General features: G+C 34.7%; 1 protein-coding gene across 5 annotated transcripts in view; it reads left to right on the top strand.

Annotated features, from left to right (window-relative positions):
* The window catches only part of ATP13A3 (ATPase 13A3), an 81068-nt gene that overhangs the window by 52143 nt on the left and 12704 nt on the right, over nucleotides 1–16221 (top strand). For 4 of the 5 annotated variants that reach the window (XM_063089213.1, XM_063089221.1, XM_063089194.1 and 1 more), the window contains 11 exons: nucleotides 44–166; nucleotides 246–325; nucleotides 1723–1765; nucleotides 1857–1966; nucleotides 2271–2367; nucleotides 3266–3338; nucleotides 4928–5105; nucleotides 6459–6646; nucleotides 8440–8528; nucleotides 11498–11578; nucleotides 13127–13216. In XM_063089213.1, the coding sequence (XP_062945283.1) occupies nucleotides 44–166; nucleotides 246–325; nucleotides 1723–1765; nucleotides 1857–1966; nucleotides 2271–2367; nucleotides 3266–3338; nucleotides 4928–5105; nucleotides 6459–6646; nucleotides 8440–8528; nucleotides 11498–11578; nucleotides 13127–13216 (1152 nt within the window). The remainder of the gene's footprint in view (nucleotides 1–43; nucleotides 167–245; nucleotides 326–1722; nucleotides 1766–1856; nucleotides 1967–2270; nucleotides 2368–3265; nucleotides 3339–4927; nucleotides 5106–6458; nucleotides 6647–8439; nucleotides 8529–11497; nucleotides 11579–13126; nucleotides 13217–16221) is intronic. The other variant, XM_063089230.1, reaches the window with a different exon arrangement.

Here is a 16221-nt window from a genome sequence, read left to right as displayed (position 1 = left end):
TGCTTTGATTGACTAACTATTGTTCTGAATGTCTCATACACAGGCTATTCCCATTAAATTGGTCCATGATAGCTTAGAGGATCTTCAGGTGACTCGTTACCATTTTGCAATGAATGGAAAATCATTTTCAGTGATACTGGAGCATTTTCAAGACCTTGTTCCTAAGGTAAGTGATTTGGGTTTATGTATGTATTCACCTGAAAACATTGGGAACAATATTTTTAAGAAATTCATATTTTTTTCAGTTAATGTTGCATGGGACTGTGTTTGCTCGTATGGCACCTGATCAGAAGACACAATTGGTAGAAGCATTGCAAAATGTAGAGTAAGTATTGGTGGATTTTTTGTTTGTTTGTTTTTGATAAATTATAGTTTCATTTTCAATCCCTGAAAAGTAACTAATATTTCATATATATTGTCACGTATAGGATATGTGAGAATTTTAAATGACTCTGTAGAAGAGTCTCATATGCTCGTTTATTTAGCTGAAGTACAATATCCATAAAAAGGAATGAAATTCTTCTGTTTGCAGAAACATGGAAGAACTTGGAGAAAATTATGTTAAATGAAATAAGCCAGGCACAGAAAGAGAAACACCACATGTTCTCACTCATGTGGAAGCTAAAAAAGTTGACCTCATAGAAGCAGGGAAAAGAATAGTAGTTTCTAGAGAGAGAAGGGGGGAGGATGGGGAGATGATAGTCAATGGATACAAAATTGTAGAGATAAGAGGAGTAAGATCTAGTGTTCTATAGCAATATGGGGAACTACAGCCAACCACAAATTACTGTATAACTTCAAGTAGCTAGTCAAGAAGTTGTTGAATGTTCCCAACACAAAGAGGTAACAAACGTTGGAAGTGATAGGTATGCTAAACACCCTGATATGATCATTGCACACAGTGTAAGTGTACCCAAATATTGTATTATACGCCATAAATATATATAGTTATCATGAGACAATTAAGAAAAAAGAAAAAAAAAATTTCAGAGACAGAAGTAGATTAGGGATTACCAGAAATGGGTCAGGGAGAGGAATAATAAACCATTACTTTATGGGTCTAGAGTTTATGTTTAGGATGATGAAAAAGTTTTGGAAATAGATAGAGGTCGTGGTTACATAGCATTGTGAATGTAATTAATTCCCACAATTGTATGTTTAAAAATGCTTAAAATGGAAATTCTTATACATGTTTTACCACAATAAAAAAAAATAATTTAAAAAAAGAGGCTCATGTGCTTGTTAATTTAGCTGAAATACAATATCTGTAATTCTTTCTCCAGGTAATACGGTAGAGTACGTTCACTGTGCGGTAGAGTACATTCACTCAGGAGCTCTATCGTGATAGAAGTGACTTTATAGTTTTAGTAAGCAGTTATGTTTCCAGTTTTTAAGGGATAAATCTTTACTGATAACCTTAAGTGTAGTAAAAACTGTACAGTCATAAGCCCTTTACTCTGAAGATGAAGAAATTGAGATGCCAAAATGATTTGCCCATATTGTGACAGGAATAGGACAATAACCCAGGTCATTTTATTTGGAAGCTGGTGCTGTTTGTCAAGCAACATGACTGTGGTCATTGTAATGAAAAGATTCATTAGTTCCACTGGGGAGATCTTGGTCTGTTAGCTCTTCATAATACTGTATTGGAGAAATCTTAATGAGTGAAATGTTGTGTATATTAAGAAATTAATTAAAATCCTAAAATTTGTTGTTTCTTAGTTACTTTGTTGGGATGTGCGGTGATGGTGCAAATGATTGTGGTGTAAGTATAGTTTTTGTGATTTACTTTTGTAGTTCTTACTCTAACCTAAATCACATCCACAAAACCTAATTAGTTTTCTTGAAACCATTAGGCTTTGAAGAGGGCACACGGAGGCATTTCCTTATCAGAGCTCGAGGCTTCAGTGGCATCTCCCTTTACCTCTAAAACTCCTAGTATTTCCTGTGTGCCAAACCTTATCAGGTAGTATAAATTGAAAATTTTCTCTGTCTCTTTGTATCTTTTTCTGGTAATGTAGATGGGAAAATTATCATAGGAAGTAATATGAATTTGTTTTAATGGTATATTAGTGCATTTGACCTGTACCTTATTAGTAACAGATTGATTGCTATTCATTTCTTCCAATTCTGCTTTGGCTTAGTTCTTTTGGTAAACAAATACATCGTTGTAGCTGAAACATGTTGATGTTCATCTGTCAAGATATAATTATGGTTTGGAGGAGGAGTTTAAAATGTTTTTATTCATATGCCAACATTTCTTTTCACAGGGAAGGCCGTGCTGCTTTAATAACTTCCTTCTGTGTGTTTAAATTTATGGCATTGTATAGCATTATCCAGTACTTCAGTGTTACTCTCCTGTATTCTGTAAGTACTAACATTGTACACAGTGATGGCACTTAATGTTAAGACACTTAAGATATTGAGCATATATGTTTGATTTTTGAATGCATCCATTAATAATGGAATTTATGTAAGTAGTATCTTTACATTTACCTTCAGTTTACCTTAGTTGGAGTAGCAGATTGAAAATCTCATTAATCTAGAAGAGCATTTTCCTTAAGTCCAACAACTGTGGCTTAAGCCTTATGAATAAATGGTGATTGTATTCTTTTTTGCCTTCAGTGCAGATTGGACACCTTTCTTAGAATTCTTCAAAATGTCTAGCTGTGGCATATTTCATAATTGTAGTTAACTTTGCTATACGTTTCTAGGAAAAGGCCAGAATGAGAAAGCATGTTTCAGCAATAGTTTATAGGACATTATGCATTTGGAGAAAAAAGCATAAACAGTGGTATTCATAGGTACTCTATCAGATTTTATAGTTGAAATCTCACTGTAGATTTTTCTCTAAATGAACATTGGTGACATCCCAAGGAATCTTTGAAATTAATCCCTTTTGTACCATTTGTAGAAAGTATCAGAAGGGATGGTGTAAGATATTAAGGAAGCTTCAGTATACTAACTTAATATGTTGAATGTTGAATATTTTGAGTAAAAATTTTTCTTTTTGCCAAAAATCTTTTTAAAGGTTTTAGTAAATGAATTTTAAGGAGATGCCATTTATACTAATGTATTAAATTGAATGTTTATAAGTAATGTTATGTTTGGTTAATTTCAAAGGCAAATGTATTTCATTTTTTAAGCAGGTCCAAGTGACATTTTGAACTTGTCACTATTGGGAAAAAACTAAACTAAAACCTGGGGACAATGCTATAAAAATCATTCTTGAAAACTAATTATGTTTTGAAAATTCCTTCTGTAGATCTTAAGTAACCTAGGAGACTTCCAGTTTCTCTTCATTGATCTGGCAATCATTTTGGTAGTGGTATTTACAAGTGAGTATTTTGCTTTGTTATTGATTTCAAAGCATATGAAATTCTGTGACTTATTAAACTGATAATTTTACATCAGCAATTGTAACATAGCTCATACCTCTCCAGATTCCCCATAAATGTCTTCTTTTATTGCCTTGTTTATTGTTTTATTCTCTCTCCATTTTTTTTCCTGAAATATTTGAGAATAAGTTTTGAGTCATCCTGTCGCTTTGCCTCTGAAAATTTTAATGTATATTTCCTAAAAGCAAAGCCATTCTCCTATGTAACTAAACAGTTTAAAAGATCAGGAAATTTAACATCGATATAATATTATCTAATCCAAAGCCCATATTCAGATTTGTCATTATCCTCATAATGTCCTTTATACCTACCCTAGATTAGAACCAAGATATAATTGAGGCCCACAGATTTCATTTAGTAATCATGTCTCTTTTTAGTCTTCTGTAATTCAAAGCAGTCCCTCAGTCTTTTTTGGGGCACCCTGATATTGACATTTAGGAAACAATAAAGGCCAGTGAATATGGGTTTGTCTGATTTATTCTCATTAGACTCAGGCTATGAATTTTTGTCAGGCAGGAAGATCACAAAAGTGATGCTGTGTTCTTCTAGGTGCATCATATAAAGAGGCACAAGATGTTGGTTTGTTTCAGTATTGGTAATATTAACATCAAAATAAATAATGATGGTAATGAAATATGACCCATTGAATCAAGTATTTACAAGTTTATCCATACTAAAAATAAACAAAAGCTTTTTTTTTTACAGCAAAATGCTGACTAATATAGAAGGAATATTGGTGAGACCCTGGTCTTATTGACATTTTAGGCACATAATTCTTTGTTGTGGGGAGCTGTTCTGTGCATTGTAGGATGCCTAGCAGCGCCTCTGGCCCTGGCCCCCTTCCCACTAGATGCCAGTAACGCTGTCCAAGTTGTAACAACTGAAATTATCTCCAGATGTTGCCAAATGTTCCCCAGGGTGAAAGGTTGAAAAGCACGTAGTCAGACAATGTTTAGTAGATGTTAAAACTAGCGAATGAAAGTTTGAAGAGGATCAGGATTTTTACACAGTCTCAAAGTATCTTTTCACAAATTATTAATTATGAAGGGAAAAATAGAAACTTTACAATGGAATACTTGGTGGATACCACCTTAATGAGAGATTAAAGCCTCTTTTCATGTTACTGCTGTGTTTATATTGCTTCAAACCTTCGTCAATGTCCTCTTTAAGAAATTCATATTTTTTTTAACTATGCAGTTAAGGATTCAGAAAATAATGGAATCTCTTAAAGATATGAGTGGTGATTAATTTTATCGTTTGTGCTTACATTTAGTATTATTTTATTTGTACTAATGTTTGCTTTGAATTTCAATAAAATAAGTTACTCCTGAGGCATTTTTGAAAAAACCTAAATTGTTTACTTTTACAGATTACTTAAATACTTAGAACACGTGGCTTGGTTTTTGTCGTTTTTTTATATTAAAGCATTGTTAGACAAAAACATTTTTAAAGTTCCTGAGTCTGATATGTCTTTTGCAGTGACAGATTAGTATACATACCAATCTTTCTCCACTTTCTTTTCAATGTAGTGAGTTTAAATCCTGCCTGGAAGGATCTTGTGGCACAAAGACCACCTTCAGGTCTTATATCTGGGGCTCTTCTCTTCTCCGTTTTATCTCAGATTATCATCTGCATTGGATTTCAATCTTTAGGGTTTTTTTGGGTCAAGCAACAACCTTGGTATGAGGAGTGGCATCCACATTCAGAGTAAGTGGGTCAATCCATGGAAAATGTGTGCAACGTATATGATATAAAAATGAGTCTAGAAATTTGTGTAAAAGTTTACATGCAGCATGAATAAAACACTTAAATAATTTGGCCTGTATTTGCCTTTATATCATGGTAACTCCTTTTGTCTGTAAGAATATGGTCAAGCAAGGTCCTAATACTCATCACTATCAAGATGGGACCTTAGACCAGTTTCTTAATTTGCTACTGAGCCTTCCTTTTCTTATCTGTACAATGAGAAAGTTGGAATTAATCTCTAGAGTCTTTCTAAACCCAGAATGTTTGTGCTTCTAACTTTTCTAACCCTAGTATAGGAAATGGCATTTTAAAACATTGAAAAAAAAAAAAAGGTATTAAGTGCTTCTGCTATTTATTTGTAGAGTGCTTCACAGTTCACAAATTATGAAAAAATTATTTTAATTAATTAAACACGGAAGCTATTAAGGTAATTATATAGAATTAAAGTTTTAGCTGTAAACATTTATTTTTAATTTTCTTGATTAAGGGAGAATGTCTTTAAAGATTTTAGAAAATTTTAAGACATTTAACATTACTGTTTTCTTTTATGTGCATACAAATGCTGCACATGAAAAGATAGAAACTTTCCAGAGTTTATTTGTAGCAGATTACCATTTCATTACCACTTACGAGAGTACTTCAAAAAGCTTGTGGAAAAATAGAATTGAGAGATAATATGAATCTTTCCATAAACTTTTTGTACCTGTGTTTATAGTAGTTTAATGTTTTGCTAATGGATGTTGGGGACTTCTCATTCATAGTTCTTTGTGCACCTGACAGTGCTGCCCACCTGGAAGTAGAAATGAGGGAGAGCCATAGCTAGAGAGTAGTGAGGACCATCTCAGTGCCAAATGCTTTGCCAGGCATTTACACAAGTCATCTCACTCAATCCCCACGGTAACCCCATGATGGAGCAGGTGGGACCCACATTTATAGGTGAGGAAATAGGCTCAGAGAGATTAAATAATATTTCTTCAGCCATTGCTAAGTAGAGCCAAGGTCAAACCCATGGTTTGTTTACCTTCACTATGCTAATATTACTCCCAAAATTAAAAAAGTGCTGGTGGGCTTATTAAATATTTCTTATTTGATTCTAATTTTTTAACTGATTGAAGTGTCTGCTAAAGAAAAAACTCTTGTACTCTTCTACCTATTCTACATATCTTATACTGATATCGTTGGATCTTTTGCTGTAAATGGCACCTTATTTCTATTTGTTATAATAATAATTCAGGGCACTTATGGTAAAGTTGGTTTCTTTTGGGAAATGGCTGTTGTTTTTACTAATGCATAAATTTTTTGCATGTCTTCTAGTGTTTGTAATACAACAAGAAGCCCATATTGGAATTCTTCACACTTATACAATGAAACCGAACTCGATACACATAATATACAAAATTTTGAAAATACCACAGTTTTTTTTATCTCCAGTTTTCAGTACCTCATAGTGGCAATTGCCTTTTCAAAAGGAAAACCCTTCAGGCAGCCTTGCTACAAGAATTGTAAGTTTGGCGTTTATTGTGATTTCTATCCTGCCTCCCCCACTTTAAAAATAGTATAGAACCGAAGAGATATAACTGTCCTTCCATAGTAAAATAGATTTTCACAGATAGAATGAACATAATGACTTAGATGTTCACTGTCTTGTTTTACTTTCATGGTAGTTGCCCCCCAAGTTAAAAATTAAAGCCATCAGTACTAAATATTCCTGGTTTTCACATTCTGTTACTTTTGGGCTCCAACTTTTATTTCTGTAGCTCATTGCAGACGGAGTTAGAAATGGAAGCAGGAACAAAGGTTCCTCAATTGAAACCGTGGGTATTGTACTTTCCTTCTGAGTGGTCTGCACAGCACCAGTTGTCTTTTCTCCATTTCTGACACTGGTACGGTAACTGTCTACCTCTGGAATTTTTCATTTCTTTCACCTTTGCATGCCACTGCAGAAGGGGCCAGTGGAATGGAGGCTTGTGTCTATGTGGGCTTGTCTGCCTATGGCAATAAGATATAGCATTTTGATTGATCAAAACTAGAGTTTATAGGAAAAACATCAGTTACTATATATAAAATGCCAGCTTTTAAAGACTGAGAATATACTAATTAATATATGGAACAACTTTTAGACTTTTGCAGTACCTTGGAGTGAATAGCTGTTACTCTTTTGCTATAGTTGTGAAGAAATGGCAGTGTTCTGGTTGGCAACATGCCAGGTCACAGATTTTGGTATGTTATAAGAGCAACAGCTAATAGCATGTCTATCTCATGTTAGAGATTACAGTGCATTTTCACATACATTATCTTCTTTTTTAGTTCTACTCTACGTGGTTTGTAGGGCAAGTTTTATTTCTTTATATTTTGGACAGATATGATTGAAATCTGTTTTTACTGGAAGTTTTTCCCTTTTTCTTTTGGAACTGATGTTTCTTATCTGACAAATAACTATATTACTATTACCTATTTATTAGTCATTTATTACTATACATTGCTTTACATTTTGAGTGCTTAAAAATCTACTCTTTCCTACAGGATCCTCATCATCTCCTTGTTTTATAGATAAAATAATTTGACTCTGAGTGACTTGTTCAGGTTCATGTAGCTTTGTGGAAGAATCAGTCTTTAAAACAGAATCTAAATCTTTAACTTAAGGAAAACTCTCCCCTGGCCCGCAATCACCACCAACACAGAATTTATTTTGATAGTTGTCTTCTGGTGAAGAATATTCGTACTTTAATAGGATTACTAAGCAATCACTGACCATGCCAGGAGAATGCAGAAGCTGAGAGCATAGTCTACTAGACTCATATCTCTCTAAAGTAAATACATGATTTTTCCTTCATGGTTGAAATCCTTATTGATTTGTAAATTTTGTGTGGTTATATAAATCTGCCAGCTATCCACCTCTCCTGTCACAAAGTATGCCCTTTTTGAATAGTGCCTCTTTTTCTCTCCATGCTGAACAAAGATAGATTCAATTATTTATTTTCTCCTTCTCATAGAAACGTTGGCACATTTTTAGAGGTGGGGTCAAGGGGGTGGCTCCAGGAGAGAGACAGATGAAAATTTGAGAAACACTGTTTAGACAGATGTAAGAAGCTGTGAACATGAATAATTTTTTTTTTTTTTTTCCTGACAACATGCATGTATCAGGAACCATACTCTAAGAAATAACAGGGAACATGCTGTGTATTTTATCAACTTAAGTAATCAAAACCAAATTTGGGATTGACAGTATACCAGCTGTTATTGGATGTCTTTTTATGTGAAGGAACTTCCTAATTTGTTTTACTTTCTTTTCCAGATTTTTTTGTTGTATCTATGATTGTTTTGTATGTTTTCATATTATTCATCATGTTGCATCCAATCGCCTCTGTTGATCAGGTTCTTCAGGTAAGGCTCAAGCACATCATTTATTACTGGTTGTCTGATGGTTGATAGTCACCAGGATGACAGTATTAGTAACAGGAAGTAACACATTAGTATTACATGAAATTTAAACAACCAAATGGACTGCTGGATGTTTGGTACAAGGACTTAAGATCTGTCCCTCTCCTGGGCTCTTTTATTACTGGAAAAAGAGGCTAAACTGTCTGTATTTTTTTTTTCCAGGATCTCTTTATATTTTTTAAGCTGCAATTATGTTACCCTAAAGATACTCTAAAGAGAATACAGAGCATAATTAAAATAGCAGTTTTTATTGGCTATACCTGTTTATTCACTGCTTCTGGTTCCATTTCCCTTTGTCTACAAACTATTTCAATAAATGTCCCTTGGTCTTTAAAAACAAAAAAGCCTTGATTCCTATATCTCATTACTCTTCTGTCCATTACCAACCTATTTCTTGAGTAGACTACACGTGCTGCCTCTTCTTTGCTGGCCATTTAGTTCTTCATTCTTTTCATTAAAAACTTTATGAATGGTGAAATACTTGTTTTTTATACAAAAAAAGTACACGTATTTAAGTTGTTAAGCAAAATAATGATAAAATAGTCATAACACCATGAGTCCATCATCAAGCTTAAAAAAAAAAAAAGGTAATATTACCAGTCAATAAGGTACTCTCATGTACCTTTCTCCAAACACCCCTATTCTAATTTTTTTCCCTGATTCTCTTGCTTTTCATTATATACTTACCATATATATGTGGACTGATATTCAAATATTGAACTAACTTTGCATTCCTAGAATAAATCTTATTTGGCCATAATGCACTCTTTTTTAAACCCTCTGGATTTGGATTGCTATGATTTTGTTTTGGGTTTGGCCTCTGTGTGAATAAGATCAGGCTTAATTTTCCTTTCTTGTGCTATCGACAGGTTTGGGTATTAAAGTTATACGAGCTTGGGCCGGCCCGTGGCTCACTCGGGAGAGTGCGGTGCTGATAACACCAAGGCCCCGGGTTCGGATCCCATATACGGATGGCCGGTTCGCTCACTGGCTGAGCGTGGTGCTCACAACACCAAGTCAAGGGTTAAGATCCCCTTACCGGTCATCTTTTTAAAAAAAATAAATAAATAAAAGTTATACGAGCTTTATGGGATGAGTATTCTGTTGTATGGACTTCTCCATAATTTGTTTAACTAGTCCCTTTTGGTAGATATTTAGATTGTTTCTGGTGTTTTGCTAATAAACAATGCTGCATTGTAAATCTTTGCACGCTTCATTAAGGACAAATGTATATTTATAGGCTAAATTGGCAGAAGTGGAATTGCTTGGTCAAGGGTAACTAGAATTTTAATTTTCATAAATACTGCATTACTGAACTTTGAAGAGGTTGCCATGTTATGGTCTTACCAGCATTGTATGAGTGTTTCCTTACATGGTTCATTGTGACATTTAGATAAGCACTTTAAGCAAATGAAGAAAACAGAACATTTATTTTTCTTTTTCAGCACATGTGCCTTCTGCTTCACAGCCAAACTTTATCTTGAAATAGCTACATTCATCTTACCTTTCACACTCTCATCCACTAGTGTGGCATTTACCCTTGCCCATCCACCGAAACTGTCCTTACCAAGACCATTAACAGCCATTTTGTTGGTGGAGTTCAGTGGACTTGTCTCCTTAAAAATTTTTTTTCCAACCTTGCTTGACTTCCCAGCAGTATTTGACTAGTTAGCCATGCTGTCATTCTTGGGATATTTCACCCTGGAATCTGCTCTTTTCTTAGCACTATGACTCCTCATTCTCCTCCTCTATTGTGGTTTCACTCCCTCTGCCTTTAATGTTTCTTAAATATTAGTGTTCTTCACTTTTCTTACCTCTCTTTTTATTCTACACATTCAGGTGATCTCACCTATAGTCATGGCTTCACACATAATTGTCATCTTTTTATTAGAGACTCCCAACTTTATACCCTCACTACTGAGTTCACCTGTCACTACTGAGCTGTAGACCTGCACATTCATTGACATATTGAATATTACTTGGGTGCTCCACCCAACAGTTCCCTCAAATTCAACATTTTAAGAACAAAACTCAGGATGTTCTTCCTCAACCCTGCTTCTTCTCTTTCTCGGTACCACTGTTTATCCAAGTCAGAAGTGTGTGTGTGACTGCCCTTGTCTTTTCCTTCTCTTTTCACAGCTAGTCACCTGTTAGGTTCCTTTCTTTTTCGTATTCTGAATCTCTGTCTTTACTCCAGTCCCACCTGCCACCACTCTTTTGCTAGTGCTCTAGTTCGAGCTGCTATCATCTCTTGTACAGATCATTTTAGCAGTCTCTCTCCTCAAATCTTTCTTACTGGAGCAATAATGTTTTTTCTAAAATGTATTAGATCCTGCCACTCCTTAGCATCTAGCATAGTATTTTAGGTACTCGATAAGTATTTACTAGTGAAAAGGTTGAGTGCATTAGTGGGATTTCTGTTTGTTAGGCCTTAGAAATTAATTAGATTTTAAAGTGAAAACTTAGATTGCATTTCTTAAATTAATCTCTATAGTTCTTTTATGAATTTGTTTTTATTATAATGTGAGTTTTGACTAATACTTCATTATTAGATTGGTGTCTACCTCATTTTTTTTTTTTTAACCTCCTTGTTTAAAGACAGGTTTTTATTTTAAAATAGAGACTTGTTTGATATTCATGATCTAGTAGAGCATGGGCTTTTTGAATCTGAGCAAAATAGAATTTGACTCTATGCTTAATTTTTTTTAACATTGAGTTACTTAAACTTTGACTCCTATCATCTGAAAAGTGGATATTTAATATATTCCTTGTGACTTTGTTGAGTATTAAGTAAATAATGTGTAAAGATGTTTGGTGCATGATAGGAATTGAGTAAATTTGGAAATTATGATATAATGCTATAGTATCAACTACATACAACAATTTAACTTTTAAAATTTTTATCTTAACAGATAGTGTGTGTACCATATCAGTGGCGTGTAACTATGCTTATCATCGTTCTTGTCAATGCCTTTGTATCTATCATGGTGGAGGTAAGCACTTCAGATGGTCACGTGGCCACCTTGTTTTAGGATTCTTGGGTGGTTCAGTGGTAAATGGGGGAAGAGGAGAATTAACATTATGGAAGCCCACAGAATCTCAGTTTCATTTTAGGCAAATTCACTTACCCTTCTCTTCTGACTTTCTCCATGAACTGATAGTAGTCCTATTAAGGGATCTGACTTAGCTGCACTCATGCAGATAGGAGAAAATGAGCAGTGAGATGAGAAAAATTAGTGGTGAGTAGAAAGGAGAGAAGTTTGGTGCCCTAGAGACCAATGAACTGATGAACCAGTGGCCATGAAATCAGAGTGGGCACATATTGCGTTCTGTGATGTATGGTAAAATCTCTCATTTGAAGAAGGAAATGAGAGGGGACTTTCTTCAGGATGTAATGAATATTAACAAGGGGCTGGTCTGATGGTGGCGGGTTTCAGAACTTATGAACATTAGTGTCACTAAAGTTTGTATGCAGCCCTCACTGCTAAATGACTGGCTCAAAAAAAAAAAAAATAATAAGTTTATCGAAAGTATGAAATAATGACTATTTGGACTTACCTAAATTCAGCATTGGTTACTGGAACTTCCTCCCTGGTATTTACTTTTGAGCGACCTCTAGAGGTCTTTTATGTACTCTTTGATTCATTGTATATTGTATAGTTACACTCCCATTAGGATTGCCTTTAGGCCAGCTTTTCTAAAAGGAGTTAGCAAGTTTTCATTTGCTGCTTATTAATAAACTTTTGTCTGTTCTCAGAACTACTATCATAATTCACTCCTACAGGAGCAATATAAGAAGAGGAAGAGGGAGTACAGTTGTGATTTTTAAGTTAAGGGTTTCATAGCGTAAACTTTTGAATCAAAATTAAGGTAATTTGTGGGGAAATATGTATATTTTAGTGGTAATAGTTCTAGACTTAGAAATTATGCTAAAAGTTGACTCAATATAACTTGGGATATGGTGGGTAGTATGGATATTGTCCTTGTAAAGTTGCCCAGTGGAATGTATTTTTTTCTGTTTTATGGATTTAGAAGCACATCTAAGATACTCTCCTCTAAAAGTGTTCCTTTTTCTACAATATAAGTTCATCTTTTCACTAAAATGTTATTTATAATTCTTACTATCTGAAGAATTGTTTGTGTTGGATGCTGATAAAATTATATGTATTTATAAATGTAGATATGGATAGATAGATAAAGAATTAATATAGATACTAATTCAATGAAAATAACTTGTTAAGATAAAGACCTCAAATTATCAGCATTGTTTTAATATGGGAAAGACCCGAGGATTCATATAAAAGCCATGTGGAAAATTTAGAAGTCCCATTTCATCAAAAATTTTATGATGATTTATATTTGTTACAAAAGTCCTGTTGTTATTCTTTATCCTTTTGCAGTATTAACTGAAATTCTCTATCTGAAAACCAAATCATGTTTTTCACTCACGATGCAGCATTGTGTGAGCCTTTTTAAATGTACACATTAATCAAGAATGACTTAGTCATTATTAATTCTTAATTCACTGAAATATCTCTCAGAACTTCTTCCTTGACATGGTCCTTTGGAAAGTTGTGTTCAATCGAGACAAACAAGGAGAATATCGCTTCACCACCACACAGCCACCACAGGTTGGAAATCAGTACTTACTATCAATTCTTCGCATATATCTAGGCTCTTTCAGTTGTGTACTCTGCATTTTGTAGGGTGTTTTGTTGTGTGTTACATCAGCCTTTTTCCTTGTGCCTGGCATTTCATTTCTTGTAAGGAGTCCTATAAAATTCATGGCAAACATTTGTTATAAGTTTTTCTGAACTTAAGAAATTTCATAAGTCTCTTTTCCATTCCAATCTTCTGTGTGTGTAAAGGTCTTGTCCTCAAAGGTAAGAATTAACTTTTCCATTTCTGTCTGCTTTAACTTTTATGGTTTTGATTTTCATGAGTCCCAGTAGAAGCTGAATGAGATTCATGTAAACAAAGTCTTGAAATGGAACTGGTTTCTTCTTGGATCAAAGTCCAAAGGCCAAAATTTTGAGGAATTATTTCTGATTTCTTGTCAGTTACTGCATCTTAATTTTGGGTGGCTTTTTGGCTTGCTCCAACATATGTTTCTCATCAGAGATTGATATGCTCATTTTTATACAAGCCGTGGTTTAGGACTTTTGACTTTTTGGGTCCATTAAGTAGCCTGTTTGAAAGGTATCACAAATTCTGTGGGGAAAAGTGAAGAGAAACAGATAAGTAAGACCTATTTCCTAGTGTTATGTTAAAGTATAACTTTTGATAGAAAATACAAATTAGACTTTTTTTAAACCTATACCACTGAATCAAAGTTTTGTGAGCCAGCATTTTGGGGTATGGAGAACCTAGCAGTATAAAGTCTCACCCCCTCATTATCTTAGCCATTGCTCTTTGTAGGTGGGTGAAGCGTTTTACAAATGTGAGCTCTAGGTGTTTCCCTCATGCAGGTGTTTCCCCCTGCAAGGTTCAAGAGGACACCCTGTCATTTCTGAGTTGGTTCATTCACTTATTTTTAGCCACCTTTTACCAAAGTGGCAACTTCCTGAGCTTTATTTTGGTAATTCACACAGCTTGATTTTCTGGTGTAATACTATAGGATTTATAAGAGGTCCTGTAGAGTGCCATTTCTATTTTTGAATGCTTTTTTAAAATGATGAATAAATGATGGTTTTACAATGATGAGATAAATCTAAATCAGCTTCAATTTCTTTTTCTCAAAGCAGTGTAATGCCCAGTTGTTACTAGTAGTGGGTATGACCAGAGCTGTACTAGGGGGAGTTCAAGTACTTTAGCTAAATCTCATCTGTGTCTATATTTTTCTCCTTTTGGTTACATCACTGCATTACTTCAGAACATTAACTTTGGCTCATATCATTAGTCCTCATGTGAAATATTTGTATTGGTGAGGTCCAAGCCTAGGGGAACATTTGAATTGAGTTTCACCTTTTATCTAAATAGGAAATGTGTGTTTCAAAGAGGAGTCATACCCCGACTTAGTCAAACATGGGTATTTTAAGGCCCCTTTAAAATATTTGAATTTTCATCCCTTCTCACTTTTTAACCAAAATTAAAGGCACAAAATTCTATCAAAGTCTCTTAATTTCTAAAAGTCTTTAAGTAAGTGTCTGCCCCTTATTTTTAAGAGAGTCTCTCCTGTGAAATTCTCTCTCTAAAGTGTTCAGGGGAAAGAGTGAAGGGAGAGAGTGGTTCAGAGTAGGTAGGCTCCAGCATGCCCTGTGTGTTGATGTATTCAGAGAATCAGTAAGTAGACAAGAATTTTAGTCTATCATTTCTATGGTCATGATTCAGAGAGCATTTTTTAAATTAATGATTTTAGAAAAGAGAGTTCTTATAACCTCTTAGCACAGAATTACATTCGTCTTCTGACACTTCTTTATATAATGTGGTTTCACTGTTCATATTTGTGACCCTTCAAGAGCCAATCAGTTAGTTATTTTACAATAGGCTGTAGCTCCCAGTCAGGGGCAATTTCCCTTTCAGGGGACATTTGGCAGTGTCTGGAGACATTTTTGCTTGTTACAATTGAGGGAGGGGGGCTGCTACTGGCATATAGTGGGTAGAGGCCAAGGATGCTGCTACATAAATATCCTATAGTATAAAGGACAACCCCTCACAACAAAGAATTGTACAGCCCAAGATGTCAGTAGTGCTGAGGTTGAAAAACCCTGCCATAAGAGAGAAGGAAAGTCAAGATCAGAGTGACTTGCTACTCTTAGGACTTCCATGGTTGCTGTATGCCCCACCTGCCGCTGTTCTACATCTGTCTATCCTGTGCTTTTTTTTTCTGCCAAGAAATCCATGAGTTCATCTCAAATTGCAGCTCCCAACCTTCTATACTAATATCTTTTCCCTTCTTACCGTATATACAGGGACCATTTAGGTGGGTTGAAAGCCTAGTCTCTAACCCCAGACTAGGCTTCAGGCCTTAGACAGTTGAATTGGGAAGTAAGAACCTAACCTGGAAGTCTCTAGTAACCCTGTCTGCATAATACCTCCAAGATCTTCCCTATCTTAAGGTATTTCTAACTCCGTTTATACCTGAAAGAAACAGCATTCTGTTGGCTTGCCCAGGTTATGCATCTCATGAATGGCAGAGCTGGGAGTTGAAATCAGAGTTTCTGATTTTAAGAAAAGTGTTTTTTCTACTTTGTCGTACTACCTCGAATATATCACTTAGGGGCCATAGAGATATTAACTAATAAAATGATCAAATAACAAAATGGACACAATATCTACTGTTATCAGTACCTACTCTGTGATAGACATTGTGTGAGGCATTTTGTTTGTATTCTTTCTAATTGTTACAGTAACCTTAAGAGGTAGGAATGTCTTTAGTTTCTCTACCCCTATTTTCACAGGTGAGGAAACTGTTAGAACTGAAATTCAAATTCAGGTTTATCTGGAACCATGACTATAATATTCGTATACCACAAAACTTTCATCTATTCTTAAAAACCTAATAAACTTTTAGATGTCATTTTGTTAGACACTTTAGACATTATGTTCTACCTGGGGCCCTGAATATTCATGTAGCCAACCTAATTTAGTTACAGGAAGTAGGATTTTTACATAGCAGTAATTAATTTCCCATAGT

This window comes from Cynocephalus volans, chromosome 1, assembly GCF_027409185.1.
Source record: "Cynocephalus volans isolate mCynVol1 chromosome 1, mCynVol1.pri, whole genome shotgun sequence".
In the NCBI taxonomy this organism is placed as follows: Eukaryota; Metazoa; Chordata; class Mammalia; order Dermoptera; family Cynocephalidae; genus Cynocephalus; species Cynocephalus volans.
The sequence above is the reverse complement of the archived record's forward strand: the minus strand, read 5'-3'. Positions and strand labels throughout refer to the sequence as shown.